The sequence below is a fragment of the Xiphophorus hellerii genome, chromosome 5, assembly GCF_003331165.1.
Source record: "Xiphophorus hellerii strain 12219 chromosome 5, Xiphophorus_hellerii-4.1, whole genome shotgun sequence".
NCBI classification, from domain to species: Eukaryota; Metazoa; Chordata; class Actinopteri; order Cyprinodontiformes; family Poeciliidae; genus Xiphophorus; species Xiphophorus hellerii.
In genome coordinates, this window is record NC_045676.1 from 17,342,851 (window position 1) to 17,359,749 (window position 16,899).

Consider the following 16,899-nt stretch of genomic DNA (forward strand, 5'->3'; position numbering starts at 1 on the left):
TCATTAGCTTGCAGTCAGGTTCAAAAACACTGAATGGAATAATTGTAAAACAGAAGGTAAACTTTAAAGAGGGAACCTACACAAATTTCATTTCAAATTTCCATTATTACATCTTCAGATCAATTTTAGATAAGTGTATGAATATTTTAGAGCAACATATGCTGTAAGCACATGCAGCAATAAAAACCCCAGAAGCAAAAATCCTCATTAAATGACAATGTTAGGGTTACTTGCTGGAATTACAGTTTTTTGTAGCAAGTTTTCATTCTCAGATAAAGAAACAGTATTTTTTGTATTGTTGTTGTGTTAAATGATCCAGAAAAGTGTTATTGTCATTTAAGGAACTGCCATGATTATTCGGGTTCAGCATTAAAGGTTACAAAGAAGTTGAGTCACAAAATCAGCTTTTTCAGACACCTTTGCTGCAGCACAGAAAAGCTCATGGTTCATGTTTTACCCAGTATGGATGGAAAGCTAAACAGCTGATAGCACCGATCCTCTGTCCCATGAAGCCGTCGTAGTACTTTATATTGCTGATCACGTCGCCGTTAGCGTTGTAGACGGCTATGAACTGGTTCATCGATCCACTGCAGCCGCAACAGCAGAACAAACAAAGATCTCAGGTTCAAAAGAGAATCATGGAATAGATCGTAATAAAGCTTTTTTTTTTTTTTAAGGGTGAACTTGTGTGACCGTATGAGCAAACTCACCAGGCGAAGAGGTTGGCCTGTGGGTGGATGTCCAAGGCCGTTAATCCCTTTACAGTCTGCAGCACATTAATCGAGTCTGGGGTCCGCGGTTCAAAGAACCGAACGTCTCCGTTGACACTGGGACAAGATGTGAGAGTCAGAACGGCCAAGGCAAACAGGGCTGAATAAAAGCCTCAGTGCTGTAGAGAGTTTACCTGACACTAATAATGTTTCCATCCGTCTCCTTCTGCAGGTGAGCTTTAACCACCCAGGCTCCGTGTTCCCTGTAGGTCATCACTCGACTGCAGAAACACCACAAGCTAACATTAGCCTTTATGCTGTCTGACCAAAGAAAAAGTTGAAAAGTCAGACAGAACACAGAAAGATCACAACCTGACAGAAATTCTGACTAAACATTTTTTTCCTGGGGATTGCAAAGTTTATCTGAAGCAGACAATAATTGATTCTTTTGCGAAATTCACTAATCTTTTTCAAGTTTTCTTTCATGTTACAACCACAACCTTTAATTGATTTTTTGGTAATTTTTGTGATATACCTACACAAAGTACGGCATACCTGTGAAGAGAGCATGAATCATAAATGAATTACAATACTTTTAGAACCAACTCTTCACACAAATACAGCTGCAGGTGTTTTGGGGGTATGCCTGTACAAGGTTTTCTGCAAAAGTTTAGTGAGAGCATCTGTCAACATCAGTTTTCAATCTTTGTCACCAAAAGATTTAGGTCTGGTCTGTGACCTAAATCATTAGATTGCAGCTCTGGTTCAGCTCAGCAGTGAATTGGCCGGTGTGCAGTAGTTGTGTCATTCCCTTTCCATGTTCAAATGATGAACTGAATAAACTCTGGGAGACGTTCTGAGCTTCGGATGGCTTCACAGAACATCTGGAGTTATAATGAGATTAAACTCTGTTCAGGAGGCTGATGACTTCTGAAGCTAACTGGTTGTCTTGCATCGTTTTCAATTAGGCACAGCTTTGTATTTGACAATCTTTACTTTTGGTCTACCTCTATAAAGTGCTGTATGCTTCAAATAATAGGGGATTATGTAAAGCTCAAGTATTAAGATAAAAACTAAGCACCAAGCAATAAAGTGTTTCTTAATAATGCATCATGCAATACAGACAGAACACCACAGGATGGCAGTATAGCTTCAGGACTAAGGCAGCAAACGTCCAACTTTCTGTGAGCATGCATTTTGAAATGTGCCTCATCACGGCTTTGGGGCTGTGCAGAATCTAAATAACCTAATCCATACAGTAAAACAGAGTTATATGAATTATAGATTGCACAGGCACAGCATCTGAAATGTCTAACAAAAGATACAGAGACCCCCATTAACTCAACAATAACAAAATGCTGAGAAAAGCAAACAAAACTAGTGAAACTACAATTCAAAGCTGCATTTTAGAATTTCCCCAATTCCCTTCAGCGCATCTCCTGCATGACCCAGGTGAGCTGGACTTCCGGCTCTCGCAGAGGGAGAAACAAAACTTCTGAGATGTAGCTGCAGGCCTGAGGGGAACCATTACATTTACTGTCTTTCTTTAAAGATGTGCCTTTCCACATTTTGGCTGCTTTTTTTGTAGCCCACAGGGGCTGACATTAAAATAATGTTTTACCACCTAAGGGGGGGACACAGTGCCACCACGGTCCATTAAAAGAAGTGACAACCCCAGAGGCAGATTTACAGCACTTTACGCACAATAAATACAGATTAGTGAATAAAGTAGGACTCAGGGGGAGTTAATGTGGACAAAAACCACCACAACTCCTCTTCCTTAAATTAAGACAAAAGAGAGGCAGCTTAAATAAAACAGGGCAGGGAAATTAAATCATAAATCCAAATAGAGCTTAATTTGACGAGGAAACAATGAGGTGAGAAGATGTGTGCAGGATCCGGTGAAAGGGACCTTACCATTCGCTGGGACCCATCCTGCGATCGAAGACCCGCACCGATCCGTCACCCAGACCTGCAACGATGAGCGAGCGCTGGGAGTCGCAGGACAGGCTGGTCACACAGCTGTCGGCTCCAGTCGGGATGTCCTGATTCACACACACACACACACAAACACGCACACCCCCACAGCAACCTTTTAGTCGAGGTTTCAACAGGTAACACTAATTTCACACTAACCTCCCTCTATGGATTCATTAATCATGCCCGACTCATTTGAAGTTGGACTCCATATGCAGGCACAGGTCATTTGTACTTGTATGAAGTCCATCCATCATGACAATAATTAGCACACTGAGGTTTGTTAAATTAGTTAAACAGATGAAGCCAAACTAACGTAGTGACTCTACATCAAGATTGATTAGTTCACAGGCAGTGCTCCGATCAGTAAACTTTTAGTCAAAGTTACCCTGCTTTCCCTCCAGACTCTAATTTAAAATCTCATTTTGAACTATAAAAACAGACGTTCACTCTGAGATTATGGCAGATGTTTACACAGAGGCCAGGAAACAAATTACAATGGAAGAAAAGGAAGGACGGAAAATGGAGAAGAAGAATGAATGACATGAGGAAGGAAGAAGAAGAATGTAGGATACAGGAGAAGATGGAAGGACAGAAGAAAAGAAAGGAAATGATCAAAAATGGAAGGAGACAAAAAAGAATGAGCGAAAAAAAAAAAAAGATGGACAAAGCAAAGGGAATAAGGAATGATAAAAGGAAAGCTTGAATGACATAAGGATAAGATTAGAAGGAAGAAGGCTATTATGTAGGCTGTTATTATTATTATTATTATTATTACGTACAAAGATTATTGGTCATAGCTGTCTGGGGCTTAATTCTGAAATCTGGAATCTTTGTTTTACCTTTCTCTCTCTCTACCTACTTCTTTTCTACAAATAAAGGCCACTTGTCCCCAAAAAAATCTTAAAAAAACAAAAAAGGAAGGCAAAAGGAAAAATAGGAGGAAAAAAGAAACAAAAGAAGCAAGCCAAGACAGAAAGACAAGAAAGGACAGAAAGAAGGAAGGAAACAAATAATGTTGGAAGGAAAAAAGGATGCAACAAAGAAAGTGGGGAATGAATAACAAAAAGTAGAATGGAAGGATACAAGGAAAAACGAAGGAGTGATGCAAGAAAGAAAATGAGAAAAGAAGACCAGAACAAAATGAAGAAAAAAACAAAACAAAGGATGGACACCAACTTAGATAGAAAAATTCAAGTAAAAAATTTATACACATTGGATGGGAATAAAGTTTGGAAATACAAATATTTTTTCACTATTTTCTTTCTCCAACTTTGTCAAGACCTGAAAAAAATGTATTAAACTTTATCATTTTTTCAGGCTTTGTAGCAACCCTGGAAATGTAATAAAGAACAAACATCAGGAAAGAAAAGTGTTTGTTTTAAGTACCTGGACCTTCATCTCCCTGTCCGTGTCCCAGATCCGAATGACTCTCACATCTCCTGACGTCATGAGCAAACCAGTTTCCTGTTCCCAGTCCACGACCATCCCAGCTCCTAAAACACATCGATGAGACGTCAGTCAAAAGTGAGTCATAAACACAACAGCTACCCGAAGTAGCCCACAGCAGGACTGTTCACTGTTATTACACCGCCATAAGGTGGGTTTTTAATCACAATTACAGAAAAAAGCTTGAAAAATGTGATTACTGAAAATAATTGGCCTACAATCTGTGAAGTGCTGCTTCAATTTATTGTTTTTAAGCACTTAATTCAATTTAAACTGGACTTGCGCTCACACACAGCTGTTTAACACAAAACAGCATGTGTTCACTCCCCAAAACACAACCAGCGCAATCTGTTGGAGATTTCAGGAGGCTCTCGCTGCCACATGTTGCAAGTCAAATGAAGACTAGTGCAACAGCTTCCTGCACCACTGTGTAACTAACACATACACCCACCAAGATAAAAAAAAAAAAGAGAGAAAAACAGAAACACTGCCAGACTCGGACACAGCAGTAGTAAGAAAAAAAAACAAACAACCTGTAATGCCAGGTTTGAACATAAGAAATAATTTGTGTTGTTTTATAAGAAAACAGTTTTTAAAAATACATTTCTGAGTACGAACTTCACGCAGATGGAAGAATGATGCAGCATTTGTATCTGACCAATCAAGATGACCGCTAATCTGAACCTGTCAGCAGATTCTGGCTTTGGCAACTCAAATAGCAATCGAGTGAGAAAGCGAGGCAGGAAGGAGCAGAAAACAGCGAGGCTCTTCAAATGCTGGCAGGAGCCAGAAGAGGACAATCTGAAACGAGCTCTGCTGGCTCACCAACACAGTCCACAGGCCTCTAACTGCAGCTCGCAGCACGGCGGATGAGAGGCGGCGTGCAACGACATCGCAGTCGCTCCATGCCGCAACCGTTCAGCCGAAAGCAGAACGGTTTCTGCTGTAGCATTCAGGGAGGCTTCTGATTTACATAAGAGTAAATGTTCAGCTAAAAATGATCAGATGCCTTCACACAACTCTAAAAGAATCGTGGCGCTTAATAAAATCTCCTTTAGAAAAATTATGTGGCGATGCTTCCACTTGTATTCAGTGTTTCTTTACTGGAACGTTTTCCAGGAACAAGGGCATTTTTCAGGGGCTAATTGGTTTTCAAGTGGTTCAAGTCTTTCAACATGAATTGCATTGTCAAGGACAAACCCATCCCACAAAATTATAAAGTAGTGTGCACAAGAAAGTGTAAAGATCACTGATAAACAGAATCAAAACAACAACATATAAGGAAGTAGTGAACAAATACTAAAAAAAATAAAAAATGTATCCTGAAACAAGCCATACATTTTACATTTTATCACCAGCAGAGACCAGAAATAGAAAAAAATATCTCGTTAAAAGTTTTACTCTCAATTTTTGCTGTTCCTGTTTAGACACAAGCGGTTTATGCCAATTATTCGTTTTTGGCAAAGTATCACGAGTACTACTGCACACTGCAAATGAAACACTTCAGAAAAATAACATTTAAGTGGCAACTTGTGCATATGTATTAATTAGTTTTATTTTGTAATCAGGTTGCTGTGTATTGAAGACTTCTGCCCAAAAATGAGATCCAGATCTCAATGGGGTTTACCTGGCTAAATAAAGGAAATAATAATAAAAAAAGGTAATAGAAGAGTTTGCCTACAATACTCTTCCACATAACTTTAGGTTTTAGTGCTCCATTTCTCTAGGTCTGTTAAGAGTTTAGAGAATAAAAACGAAAGTGACATATTCATACATGGTGGTTAATAATTCTGAAAAAAATGAGTATTTCCTTAAAAACAAAATGTTGCCAGGAAGCTACATTTTTATATAAATCATCTATTTTCAGTAGCAGAGTGTTATCTTTGTTGCTAAATGCAGTTCGTCATCTGTATTACTTGAAGCTTAAGAGACGGTTTTATTTTTATTAAAGTGAAACATCCACTTAAACTGAAGTGGTGATTTTAACAGCAAAGGAAAGCAACAGTTGTTCCAGTGTACAGTGAATGCAGCACTTAACCTTATAGCGTGTGAAGGTAAAAATTAAGAGACAGCATAACAATAGTCTGAAGTGTTACAGCTAAAATTGCAATAATTGATGTTTTCATCCAGTTTTCCTCTTGTGCCACATTTTTAAATGCAGGTAGAAGACGGAAAGGTCCATTGTTCCAATATTCGTTGCCTTACATTCAGAGCTGGCTCCACATGCTTCTGCTAGGAGCGGCGGCTTGACTGCTGAACTAAATATATCATGGCCCTGTATTGTTCTGCTGGCATTGGATTGTCAGGAAAAACCCAAGCCCCCATGCGGTGGCGGCGGCTTCGACGCCCTGACTGTGACGCAACCCAGCCAGCTCGGGCATCACGCCGCCTGAAGCGTGGGCTCACGCGGAGCCAACAGCATGCAGGGAAAAACACTTCACAAGACTGAGGCTGGGAGAAGAGACGAGGCATTCCCTTTGAAGCCGACAGCTTGGATGTGAGCGGAGCCGAGATGGGGAGGAGAGAGAAAGGCTCTCCAACACACAGAACCGTGTGCACTATCACCGAACTGTGATTTAGACGGTTATATCTTATCTCTCTAATCTCATTATCTTCTCCCGTGAGGAGAAATCCTCTTGAGGTTTACTGAGAGAAAACCTTCAAAACCAAGTATGTATCGCAAGGCAGACACATGTTTGAGGTATTTCTACTTTCTTTTTTCTTAAAATGTGTAAAAGAAATAACAGGAAAATGAGAAAAAGATAAGGCTATTCTGTGTCTTTATCTTCTCATTACAGCATGAAATAATTCGTCCTCTTACCTATTAAATTATGTCTTTTTTCTGACTTAAAAAAGTTATTTGGTTATAAAAATGGCTCTCACAAAAAAGAGAAATCATCAAAGCACTGCATACTGAACCATATTTGTCGATACAGATCAATGAGTGCAAGATCATAATCACAAAGAGCTGCTTCATTGTAGTATTTGGTCGGCTACAATGTCTAAGGTTGAAAATATGTTTGGGCATCTTGGTGGATGTTCTTAGTGTTTTATGCACTAAAAACATTTGTTATAGATTGTTGTGACTGAATTCAATAAGAGTCAGGTTGATCGTTGTGAATAAACTAACATTGCAAAATTTAATCAAAACCTCAAAATTTCATGTTACCCTAATTTTGCAGAGCTCTAATGTAAACCAACAGAAGTCTGTTTTTGACTATAAAAACCTTTTTGACACCAAGTATACTTAAATGCATCAAAATTTAAAATTGTGATGAATGACACATGAAGATGATAAGATAAAAACATTTGACCTTTCCTCATCATTTATTCATCTTTAATTACTGTTTTTGGAAGTTAAAGCACCTAAAATCAATATGTCAGTCGAAGGTAATGTATTCTGAACATTAGCTTTACTTTGGAGATAAATCCAGTCAACTCCCTTTTCCTCTGCCTGAGCTACTACTTCCCCTCAAACTGTTTCTTTCTTCTCCAAAAAACTATCCCTTGTCAATCCCCACTTTAGGAAGAAAAAGCCTTGTTGACTCCAGCAGAAAACATTTAGTTTTAGATTCAGAGGTTAAAACCAGAAGATCCACAAGTTTACACCAGATGCTCTTAGTTCCCGCTTCCCGTCAGTGCTCAGCAGCTCAAACCAGGAGAAAACTCTGCCTTAGAGGAACCCTTCGAGAGCCACAACAGGCCTTAGTTATCCACACACAAATCAATATGGACGTAGAGAAGCTGGAACCAAAGGAGTCAGGAGATGGAGGTAAAAACTGCATCTTTAAACATGCAGAGATCACCTCTTCTTATGCAGCTTTCAACCAGAGGAAAGTTTCCATTAAGAGCTGGCTGAGTTGTGATGAAAAATATTATCACCAGAGTCAGAGAGATAAAGAAGAATATTATGTGTTACATTATCTTTGCTTTTGCAGAAATATCCCACTTTTATTCAATTTTCTCTTCTAAGAAGTGGGGGCTTCCTCCGCTTTTTCATTCTGCACCATTTTCTCCAGCACTGGCCTTATTATCCCTGCAGCTCATTAAATCAGTTTTTTCTCTTTTATCTCCTTTCCATCCGGCTTTGAATGGAAATACGCTCTCCCTTGTACTATTAGGAGCTTCTTTGTGCCTTGTAATACACGATGACATCACTCCATGGGAGTTTTGATCTCCAGGGAGTCTTCCTCGCTCTGACATTAGTTTTCCTTTAGGACCTCGGTCCTGCCACACGGGGGAGGCAAACAGCTTTATCCTGGTTGATTGATAAAAGACCTATAAAACGACACCCTATAAAAGTGGCCAGTATTAACAATTGTTGACCTAATTGTCATGGGGAGAAGGTTTCTCACATCATTTTAAATTATTCAGAATGGATCAAATCCCAGAACACCTTACATTAACCTTACAACACCAGAAAAATCTCAGGAGAAACAGAATTTGAGAAATAAGCAACAATATTAAAATGTCAATGACTTGGAATAAAGAGCTAAAAATTCTATTGTATTCAGTAAATTAGCATGAACAAAATATTTTCCTTGATCTAAAAATTTAGTGGAAGCAGCATCAATGAAATCTGAGACACAGAATGGTCATTTCAGATTCAACTGAACAGACAATCAAGATCAAAACGGATCAGTCAGAGGCTTATGATCGCTTAAAAACCCTTAAACATCAGCAATAACATCGACACAGCAGGTGGTCATGAATTTTCAATCTATGGGTAAATTTGAAACATCCCTCTTTATTACACCTTTGCACATGATCATATAAAATACACATCATTTGTATATCACTTAACCAAAGGTAATTTAGGTCATTTTGGAGATGCAAAAACAGGAAAAAAGTGTTATGTTGGAACATTAATAGTAATAACTATCAATCATATTATTGTATTCCTGCCTTTTATTCCAATAGTTTAAGAAGTAGGGATGCACTGATACGAAAATTTGAGCCAAAATTTTTATCCAATATTAATATTGCTGTGATAGCCAATAACTGATATTTCCTGATATCATAAATATTACATATATTTCATAATATTTTTTTCACAACTTAAATTTTTTTTTCTTCCCCTCCAGGGGGTCTTTTTGTGGGCTCTAGTGTCCCTTATATGAAAGTAGGCTGACAGGAAAGGGGGAAGGAGAGGGGGAAAGATATGCGGCAAATATCGCCGGGTCCGGGAATCGAACCCGCGACGGCCGTGTCGAGGACTCAAGACCTCCAAACTTGGGTCGCGCTATCCCCTACGCCACCACAGCACACCCACAACTTAAGTTTTAAATCAATTGGAAAAATAAAGATTTTGTTCATCTGCGCATTGTGAGAGGATGTCCAAGTGGTTGCCACAGGAGACTCACAGGTTGGCAACACAATTGTCCGTGTGTGCCTGAAGATTTATTATGAGATTGAAATGGTGCAAAAATGTCTAGATTTACTGCTATTTCAGTTGAATAAAAAGATGTGATCTTTTTGACAAGAATGTGATGATGTTGTAATACAGAGACCTTTGAGTTTCGCTTAGTTTTATATTGACTTAATGGATTACAACCCACCAGTTTGTCAGGCTACTGCTAAGGAACACGCCTTCAAATTTCAGGTTTAATATACATACAATCACAAATGGCTGACACAAATTTTTTAATCCAAGATTAAAACATTTATATCAATTCTTGATATTAGATTTCAACTTACTTTGCCAAAATTGCATGTTAGAAGGCATGTGCAGTTTTACATTAGCGTATACTTAATCATCCAATCACAAAAAGCAAAGTAAAATGAGATTGGGGGGGTGCATGCTTTCAGGGCTTTTCTAGATTTACCCAAACTACCAAGTACTGTTCCCTTAAACTCCTCACAAAACTCACAGGATGTAGATTTATTAGGGTTCCCAGAGCCCTGGTGTTAACAAGGCAGCGAGCAGCTCAGCTGAATGTAGAACAGGACACAGCGTGCGCCTCCATACAGCTAAAGAGACCAGACCGTCCTATTTTTATTTAATGTAGCCAAAAGGAAAGGGTTACAATAAGAACCAGGACAGTACAGTCTTAGTCCATCCGGGATTAAGTTTGCACCAGTTTTTTGTTTTTGTCATTATCTTATTTTCTTCCGCCACATCCTTTTTCTCAGCACAGACTTTAATTAGACCGATATGTCAGTGCAGGGATGACAAGTCTTTGTGGTTTGCTCCATCCTTCTCAGATCTTAAGGAAAGTTTGTCGCCTTTTCCTAATCAGAAAGTACTCCAAGTCACCAAATTTAGCAACATTTTCCACAGTTAAATCCTTAGTTTCTCTCTTCATCTCCACTATTTTATCTTCATGCTATCCAAGTATTCACCCAGCTCCTCCCACAATCCCTGTGACTTCACCCATTCTTCCCTAGAAACTCATCTTCCTCTTGTTATTTTTATTCTTTTGACTCTACACCTCTGGTGACAACCTTTTGCTTCCAACTGCAGCGGCAGGAATAAATTCCCCAAGCCAAAGACCCTCCTGCATTTTCACTGCTTCCTCTGGAGTTTAACAGGCTGGCCCCTGCAGACGCTCAACGTTATTAAAAATATCACAGCACCCACACACTCCAATTAAACAGCGGAACCCCAGGGACAAACGTAAATGAGTCGCTTTTAAGAAAGCGGCGACATGAGGTGAATACGAATGCAGAAGGATGACAAAAGAGCAAGGCCTCACCTCCTCAAACGCTGTAAATCGCCAGCTATATGACGGCCGAGTTTAGTGAGATGCCATTGGATCTCAGCTTACAGGTGCTCATGCCTTCATGACAAAGCAATAGCAGTTATCTGAATAGCACTGAAGTACAGATATATAGTCTTATTGCTTTAGGCTAATGCTAACAAACTAGAATTTATGGTAGCTGTCTAATAGAAGGCTAAGTTTAGCAGTAATGTCACTAAAGATCTTGCTAAGTATAAAGTAAAAGTGAGGAGTTTCCGTAGGTATGTTCAGGATTTATTTTGGGTAATTAGCTTCAAGTGTTTGAGGTTGGAAGGCCTACCTGCCATCACCCTAATCTTTAGCTCCCCTAGCTGGGTCACTCCTAAATGTTAATATTGCTTCTAGCCAAAAGAAAATGCTGGAAAAATTAAAAAATATATTTTAATTATAAATCAACATCACTGGGATCATAATCTGAAAGGTTTCAGATTCAGTGAATTGCTGTGATTTGTGCTTTCAAAATTGGGTCCTGTTTTTATCTTCGGTGCCCTGAAGCCTGGAGGGAGTTAACCCGGCTTTGTATGTTGGGGTTAAGAAACCCAAACATTTGCTACTGGTTGTTGTGAACGGACTGTAAAGCCCTGCCTGGATCCTCATCAAACTGATGCTAAATTGTTGGCAAAGGTTTACAAGTTGGGGGGAAAAAAACAAAAAGGTATCAGCAGGAGCGTTCTGCAGGGTTTTTTAATTCCATTTCTAATTTGATTAATTTTAGATAAAATACACAACTCTGTTAGTATGGTGTGGTTGTTTTGCTTGAGCTTAATTTTCAAAATTTAAACTTAATTTCTATCCCTGTTAAGAAGTGTGGGTTAACGTTTTGAGAGGTTCTTGCTATCATAAACAAAATTAAACAACCAAATTTTTTCCTTTGTATTCTTGTGAACTTCAGAGTGACTGTCAGAGATGGAGTGGCTGGACATTTACACACCAGACAGATGAACGAGCAATGGAAAAGGGGAAGGGGCGTGGGGGTGATGTTAAAGGAAATAAAAGGACTACAAACAGAAGAGGCACGTTCCCAGCTGTATACTGCAGCACCCTTGCTCTCCGAATAAGCAAGAAAAGAACAGGAAGGTAAGACTCACCTCCTTGTTTGCTCCTGTCAAGATAGATGGAAACCCTTCTGGCCAGACCTGCGAGCGGGGGAAGGGAAAGAGGGGTACAGCAGGAATGCAACAAAGCCAGCAACAAATTAGAAAGAACCCCCGTGCATGCTAACCCAAGGAGTCCCACACACTTCTAAAAGAACTGTAAAACTGAAAAGATTCATCACCTCTTGAGTTTTGCAGTTCACATGCATTCAGCAAAGGAATGAACAAGGCAGCTGCTTCCAACAAAACTAGCTGAGATCTAAGAGGATCTGAATCCCAAACAGGGACCATCGCTGAAACTGTAACCTGCAGGGTCCAAAGTTCTGATTTGCCCTTTACCGCAGGGGCAAAAACAGCAGCAGGACCAGACACATCTACAGTCCCTCGCAGAACTCTTCATAATCCTTGACTTTGTTGCATTTTCTCCAGATACAACCACACACTTCTGTGCATTTTATTAGAACTTTATGTTCCTGTCTTGTGAAGTAAAAGGAAAACAAATGGGTTTCAATTCTTTACAAATAAAAATCTGAACAATGTGGCACATTTGTATTAAGCCTCATTTACTCTGATACAAATAAAACGCACCATCACTGAGTGATGTGGATATTTAAGTCTCGGCATAAATTCAGGTGTTCATGTCTGCATACTCATCATAAAGTGCTTAGATGTACCCAAGGTTAGTGAACTAGTTGTTGAAAAGTCTAAACGAGGGTTAGATTAGAAAATAATATTCCATATATTCCAAGCTTTTAAAATGTAAAGGAATATTGTTGCATCAATCATCCATAAATAGAAAGAGTAAAACTCAACAAAGTGGCACAGAGAAAGCCATTGTTGAAGAAAACAAAATAAAAACTCCCATTTCGAGTTTGCCTATAATGTGTGTAGGAGACACCAGCAAACACATGGTAGATTGTGCTCTGTTCAGAAAAAACAAAAATGACTTGAAATTTACTGATCTGGCAAAGATAGCAGTCTGTAGTTGGGTAAAGCTGGTAGGAACAAACATTCAAAGTATTCCTACAAAGCATTTACTCAGAGGGGTTGAAAATAAAGACTCAAAAGATTTTCAGGTTTTTGTTTGCAAAAACCTTTGAAAACAATGCATCCTTTATTTATGGTGTTAGTCTATGTGAGCTGAATAAAATACACGGAAGTATGTGGTCGTAATGTAACAAAAGATGAAAAGGTTGAATAGATGAATATTTGTAAAAGTTCCTGCACATAAATGTCTGCAAATGTAAATAAAAGTTAGAGAAAGGTCGACTGAGTAGGATACTTAGGAAATAATGAAGCTGCCCGATTCGATATTAAATTAAAACAAAGGGATTTTGACATGATAGGGAGTCGTTTTGTTGCTGCCTTTTTCAGCCTCTCTCCAGAGACGAGGGAAAACACAAAACAATATCAAAGACCCAGCAAAATAACAACAAGCCAGTCAGTCTAGAGAGATGTTCCACTGGTATGAAAACAGCACAGAAGCATGCCATTGGCTGATGGAGATGGGGTGAGTGGGGACGGGTCCAGCAGGTACCAGGCTCCGACTGTTTGTCTCTGCCAGCCTCTCCTTGAGAAATGTTCAGTCTTTTAGCAGCTGCCTTCAGAGCAAGAACAGATTTCTTGGCAGCACTAAGATAGAGTTGTGTATTATTTAATGGGCTTTATATTATTAATGCATCTGAGGACAGTTTTTTTTTAAATTCTACAAATTCTAGCTTATAACCATCAACATACCTATTAAGTAAATGTAATTACTCATAAGAGAATACTAGAAGTTTATGCTGGAGAAAAACCTAGTGTGTATGTGAGGTTTTAGAGGTCTTTTTTAACATTTCTGCCAAAAAAACAAACGGAAGCCTAACTAAAAGTTCAGGAGAAATCTCAGCTGATGCCTTCAGTGTAGTCAGAGTCCAAGCCAAGCAGCAACTGTCAATCCACCATAACAAGCACACCATTAAATGTGAAAATCTTTGTGGAAACACTTGCAGAGAGAGACAAAGACAGAGGGAAAGAGACAGAGAGTCCTCTCTGCAGGGGCAAGAGCCTCTCTGGGCAATTTGTGGTGTGGGACTCATCCAGGCTGTGAGGTTAGTTAAATGTGTCGCCTCTCCACAATCCCTACAGTCCCCTTGGAGCTCTGCTGACTCTGTTGGGACCTCTGTGGAGGCTTTAGGTCATCCAGTCACTTATCCTGACAGATTCAATGTTCAGTCAGATGTGCTACGAAACACAGTGGCGCACAAGTTGTCCACAAACTGAGCTATCATTGTACAATATTAAAGCTAAGTACAGATGGCTTTCAAATAAACACAGATGTCTGCAAAATTATATTTAAGAAACTAATTTAATATTGCTCATTAAAAAGGACACAACATTCATTTTTGAGGACTTCTATTTCTATATGTTTTTTAGTCTCATTAAATGTTCATCCTTCAAGATCTTTTTAGCTGTTAATGTCAAAATGGGCAATTTAACAGGAGTTCATCCAGTATAAAATCACTCCACAGTACTCATATATATTAGTCAGCTTTAGCTCTGTACAATTGGGGAATACTTAAATGTCTGATGAACGTATTTGCACTTTTACTTCACAGTAATATGCATGTACCAAACATAAAGCCTCTCACAGAGACATTAAATGCGACAGAAACTATGCAGACTAGAAAGGAGACGATTGATTGATATGACGTCTTCAAGGCACCTGGGAACTATAGCCAATTTTTTTTTTTCCAATTAGACATTTCAGCACAACCACATGTAATTTCCTTCTGCTGTGTCAGACTGTAAGATGGTTCTCCAGGGGGTGGTGGTAGTTACTGGAAGACACTTTAGCTCTGCCTTGGAAGCTGATACCCCATCTACCTTTAAGATGAGGATTAAAACTTTCCTTTTATATAAAGTTGGGATAGATTTTCCTGAGTTGCTGGTGGACCTTAGGCCTATCACTACACACCTGGTGTTTCCTCACTTTACTATTTTCTCCTACTACTCTCCAGTGACGCATTCCATTAACTTTTTTTTTAAACTTTCTGTTCTCTATTTTTCCTCGCCTTGGAAGACATGTTTGGCCCAACAGTTTTGTATCTAACTTTTTTTGATCAAAGCTATTGATGAAGCTTATGTGACCATTAGACTCAATCCAAGTTTATTTTGTTGGTATTTTATTGCCTTTTGGCTCAGAATGAAGGGTGAGGTGTTAAGAAAAATGCTTTATCTGTAAAGAATTAAAAATTCACATTTCTTCTAAAATGCAGCGACTCTAAGTATACAAAAAAGACATTGAACATCAAAATATACAACTAAATGACAGAAACCCTGTTCTTAGAGGGCAAATAAGGGTAAAACTGGTGATATTCTGCCAGTGGAAACTGGAAAAAATAAACATATATATGTAAATCTACAGGGTTTTGGAAATGGAGCTCAGAGTGGTTCAACATCTGTGTCCTTACTCTCCTGCTTTGTCCTACCATACATGATCATATTTGCTATTGGTTGAGTCTTAACCTTTATATCAATGCAGGAATTCTTAATGTTTTTAAGATTTTTTTCATTTTTGTATTTTCTTTCTTCTCTTTTAGTTTCTGGCTGGCCCAGAGAAAAAAAATACATTTCTTTTTTAACCATGCACAACTTCGCATAAAACCCATTTAACTTAGCAGAGTCATTACAGTCACTGTATTTCAGAAAAAAATGTGACTTTAAACCCTCTCCATGAAATGCATTTTTCTTAACATGCCTCATCGGCCAGTCTGAATGCTGCATAAATAAGCAAAAAGCAGAAAATAAGCAAAAACCAAAACCTTCTGGGGCTCTATAGTAATAGTGACCTTTAAAGATTGCTCTCAAAAACACAGTTCAACTTCATATAAACTTGTTTTATGCAGCCCTGCTTAACTATAGGAGATGGGGAGCACTTTCTACATAATAGGTAATTCTGTGATATATTCACTTGCACCCAGACATTAGATTTTTACTAATTTAAGCATATTTAACATATTTTACTTTCTTATTTTACGATACTTTTTTCTGTAATTAATTAGTATAAATTATCAGGTTTAAAGTCTTAGCTCTGATTTTTATATTGTCAAGATAATTAACTGTATATTTAATATAAAGTAAAGCATTTACTGGTTCTTTCTCATAAGAAGTACAAAAGTATGGTTACTAAATGCAGCAGTTATCGACACATTTAAGTGTGCACACTCCTACAGCCCTGCGTTCCCCAAAAACAATTCTGACCCAGAAATGTAGAAGTGCTTGAGGCAGAAAAATGTGGAGCAGCTGGGATTGAGGCATGACAGCGTGTACTGTGTATGTGGGGTGTGCAGGGGTGTGTGTGGGGGTGTGCGTGCATGTGGTGGGGTAGAATAGTGAAGTGGGTGGATGTTTCTGACAAGAGTGTAGCGCTGCTGTCTGCCCTGGCTCACATATTTGTGAATAACTGCCTCAGGAATTACGGAAGTGTGTCAGCTAAGAGGCTAAACGTGACAGTAAGTCCACAAGATTGTCAACAGTTGAGTTTTACGTGATCTGTTTTACTGATGGAAGATAAACAATCCTGCAAGGGAAGAGGGAAAATTACCTACCTGCTGAATGCATAATTCTGCAGCCAGATTAAGTTGAATGTAGGCCACCTCGCAGGTTAGATCCAGCTTTTTCAGAAATATAACAGAAACCTGATGGACAATTTCTAATGGTGGCTGGCATTAGATTTCACATTATATTTGTTTCAAATAATAGTGTGCATTTATGCTATCTGATGAAAAAAAATCAAAACATCACTACATAATAATAAGTCAGGCACAACCTAAATATGACAAAGTTTGGAAGGAAGTTGCATTTTATTTCTATTCCAATCTTGTGTCTCTACTAAAAGTTTAGAGATCTGGGCTCTGAGAGCTCACAAGTTCTGGCCTGAATCTCCAA

At 38.7% G+C, this 16,899-nt stretch overlaps 1 protein-coding gene across 7 annotated transcripts in view; it reads right to left on the reverse strand.

Annotated features, from left to right (window-relative positions):
• The window catches only part of rptor (regulatory associated protein of MTOR, complex 1), a 147,115-nt gene that overhangs the window by 2,153 nt on the left and 128,063 nt on the right, over nucleotides 1–16,899 (reverse strand). For 4 of the 7 annotated variants that reach the window (XM_032562847.1, XM_032562845.1, XM_032562842.1 and 1 more), the window contains 6 exons: nucleotides 11,965–12,012; nucleotides 4,077–4,183; nucleotides 2,628–2,755; nucleotides 905–991; nucleotides 711–827; nucleotides 458–587 (listed from right to left, as the gene is read on the reverse strand). In XM_032562847.1, the coding sequence (XP_032418738.1) occupies nucleotides 458–587; nucleotides 711–827; nucleotides 905–991; nucleotides 2,628–2,755; nucleotides 4,077–4,183; nucleotides 11,965–12,012 (617 nt within the window). The remainder of the gene's footprint in view (nucleotides 1–457; nucleotides 588–710; nucleotides 828–904; nucleotides 992–2,627; nucleotides 2,756–4,076; nucleotides 4,184–11,964; nucleotides 12,013–16,899) is intronic. The other 3 variants (XM_032562846.1, XM_032562843.1, XM_032562848.1) reach the window with 1 other exon arrangement.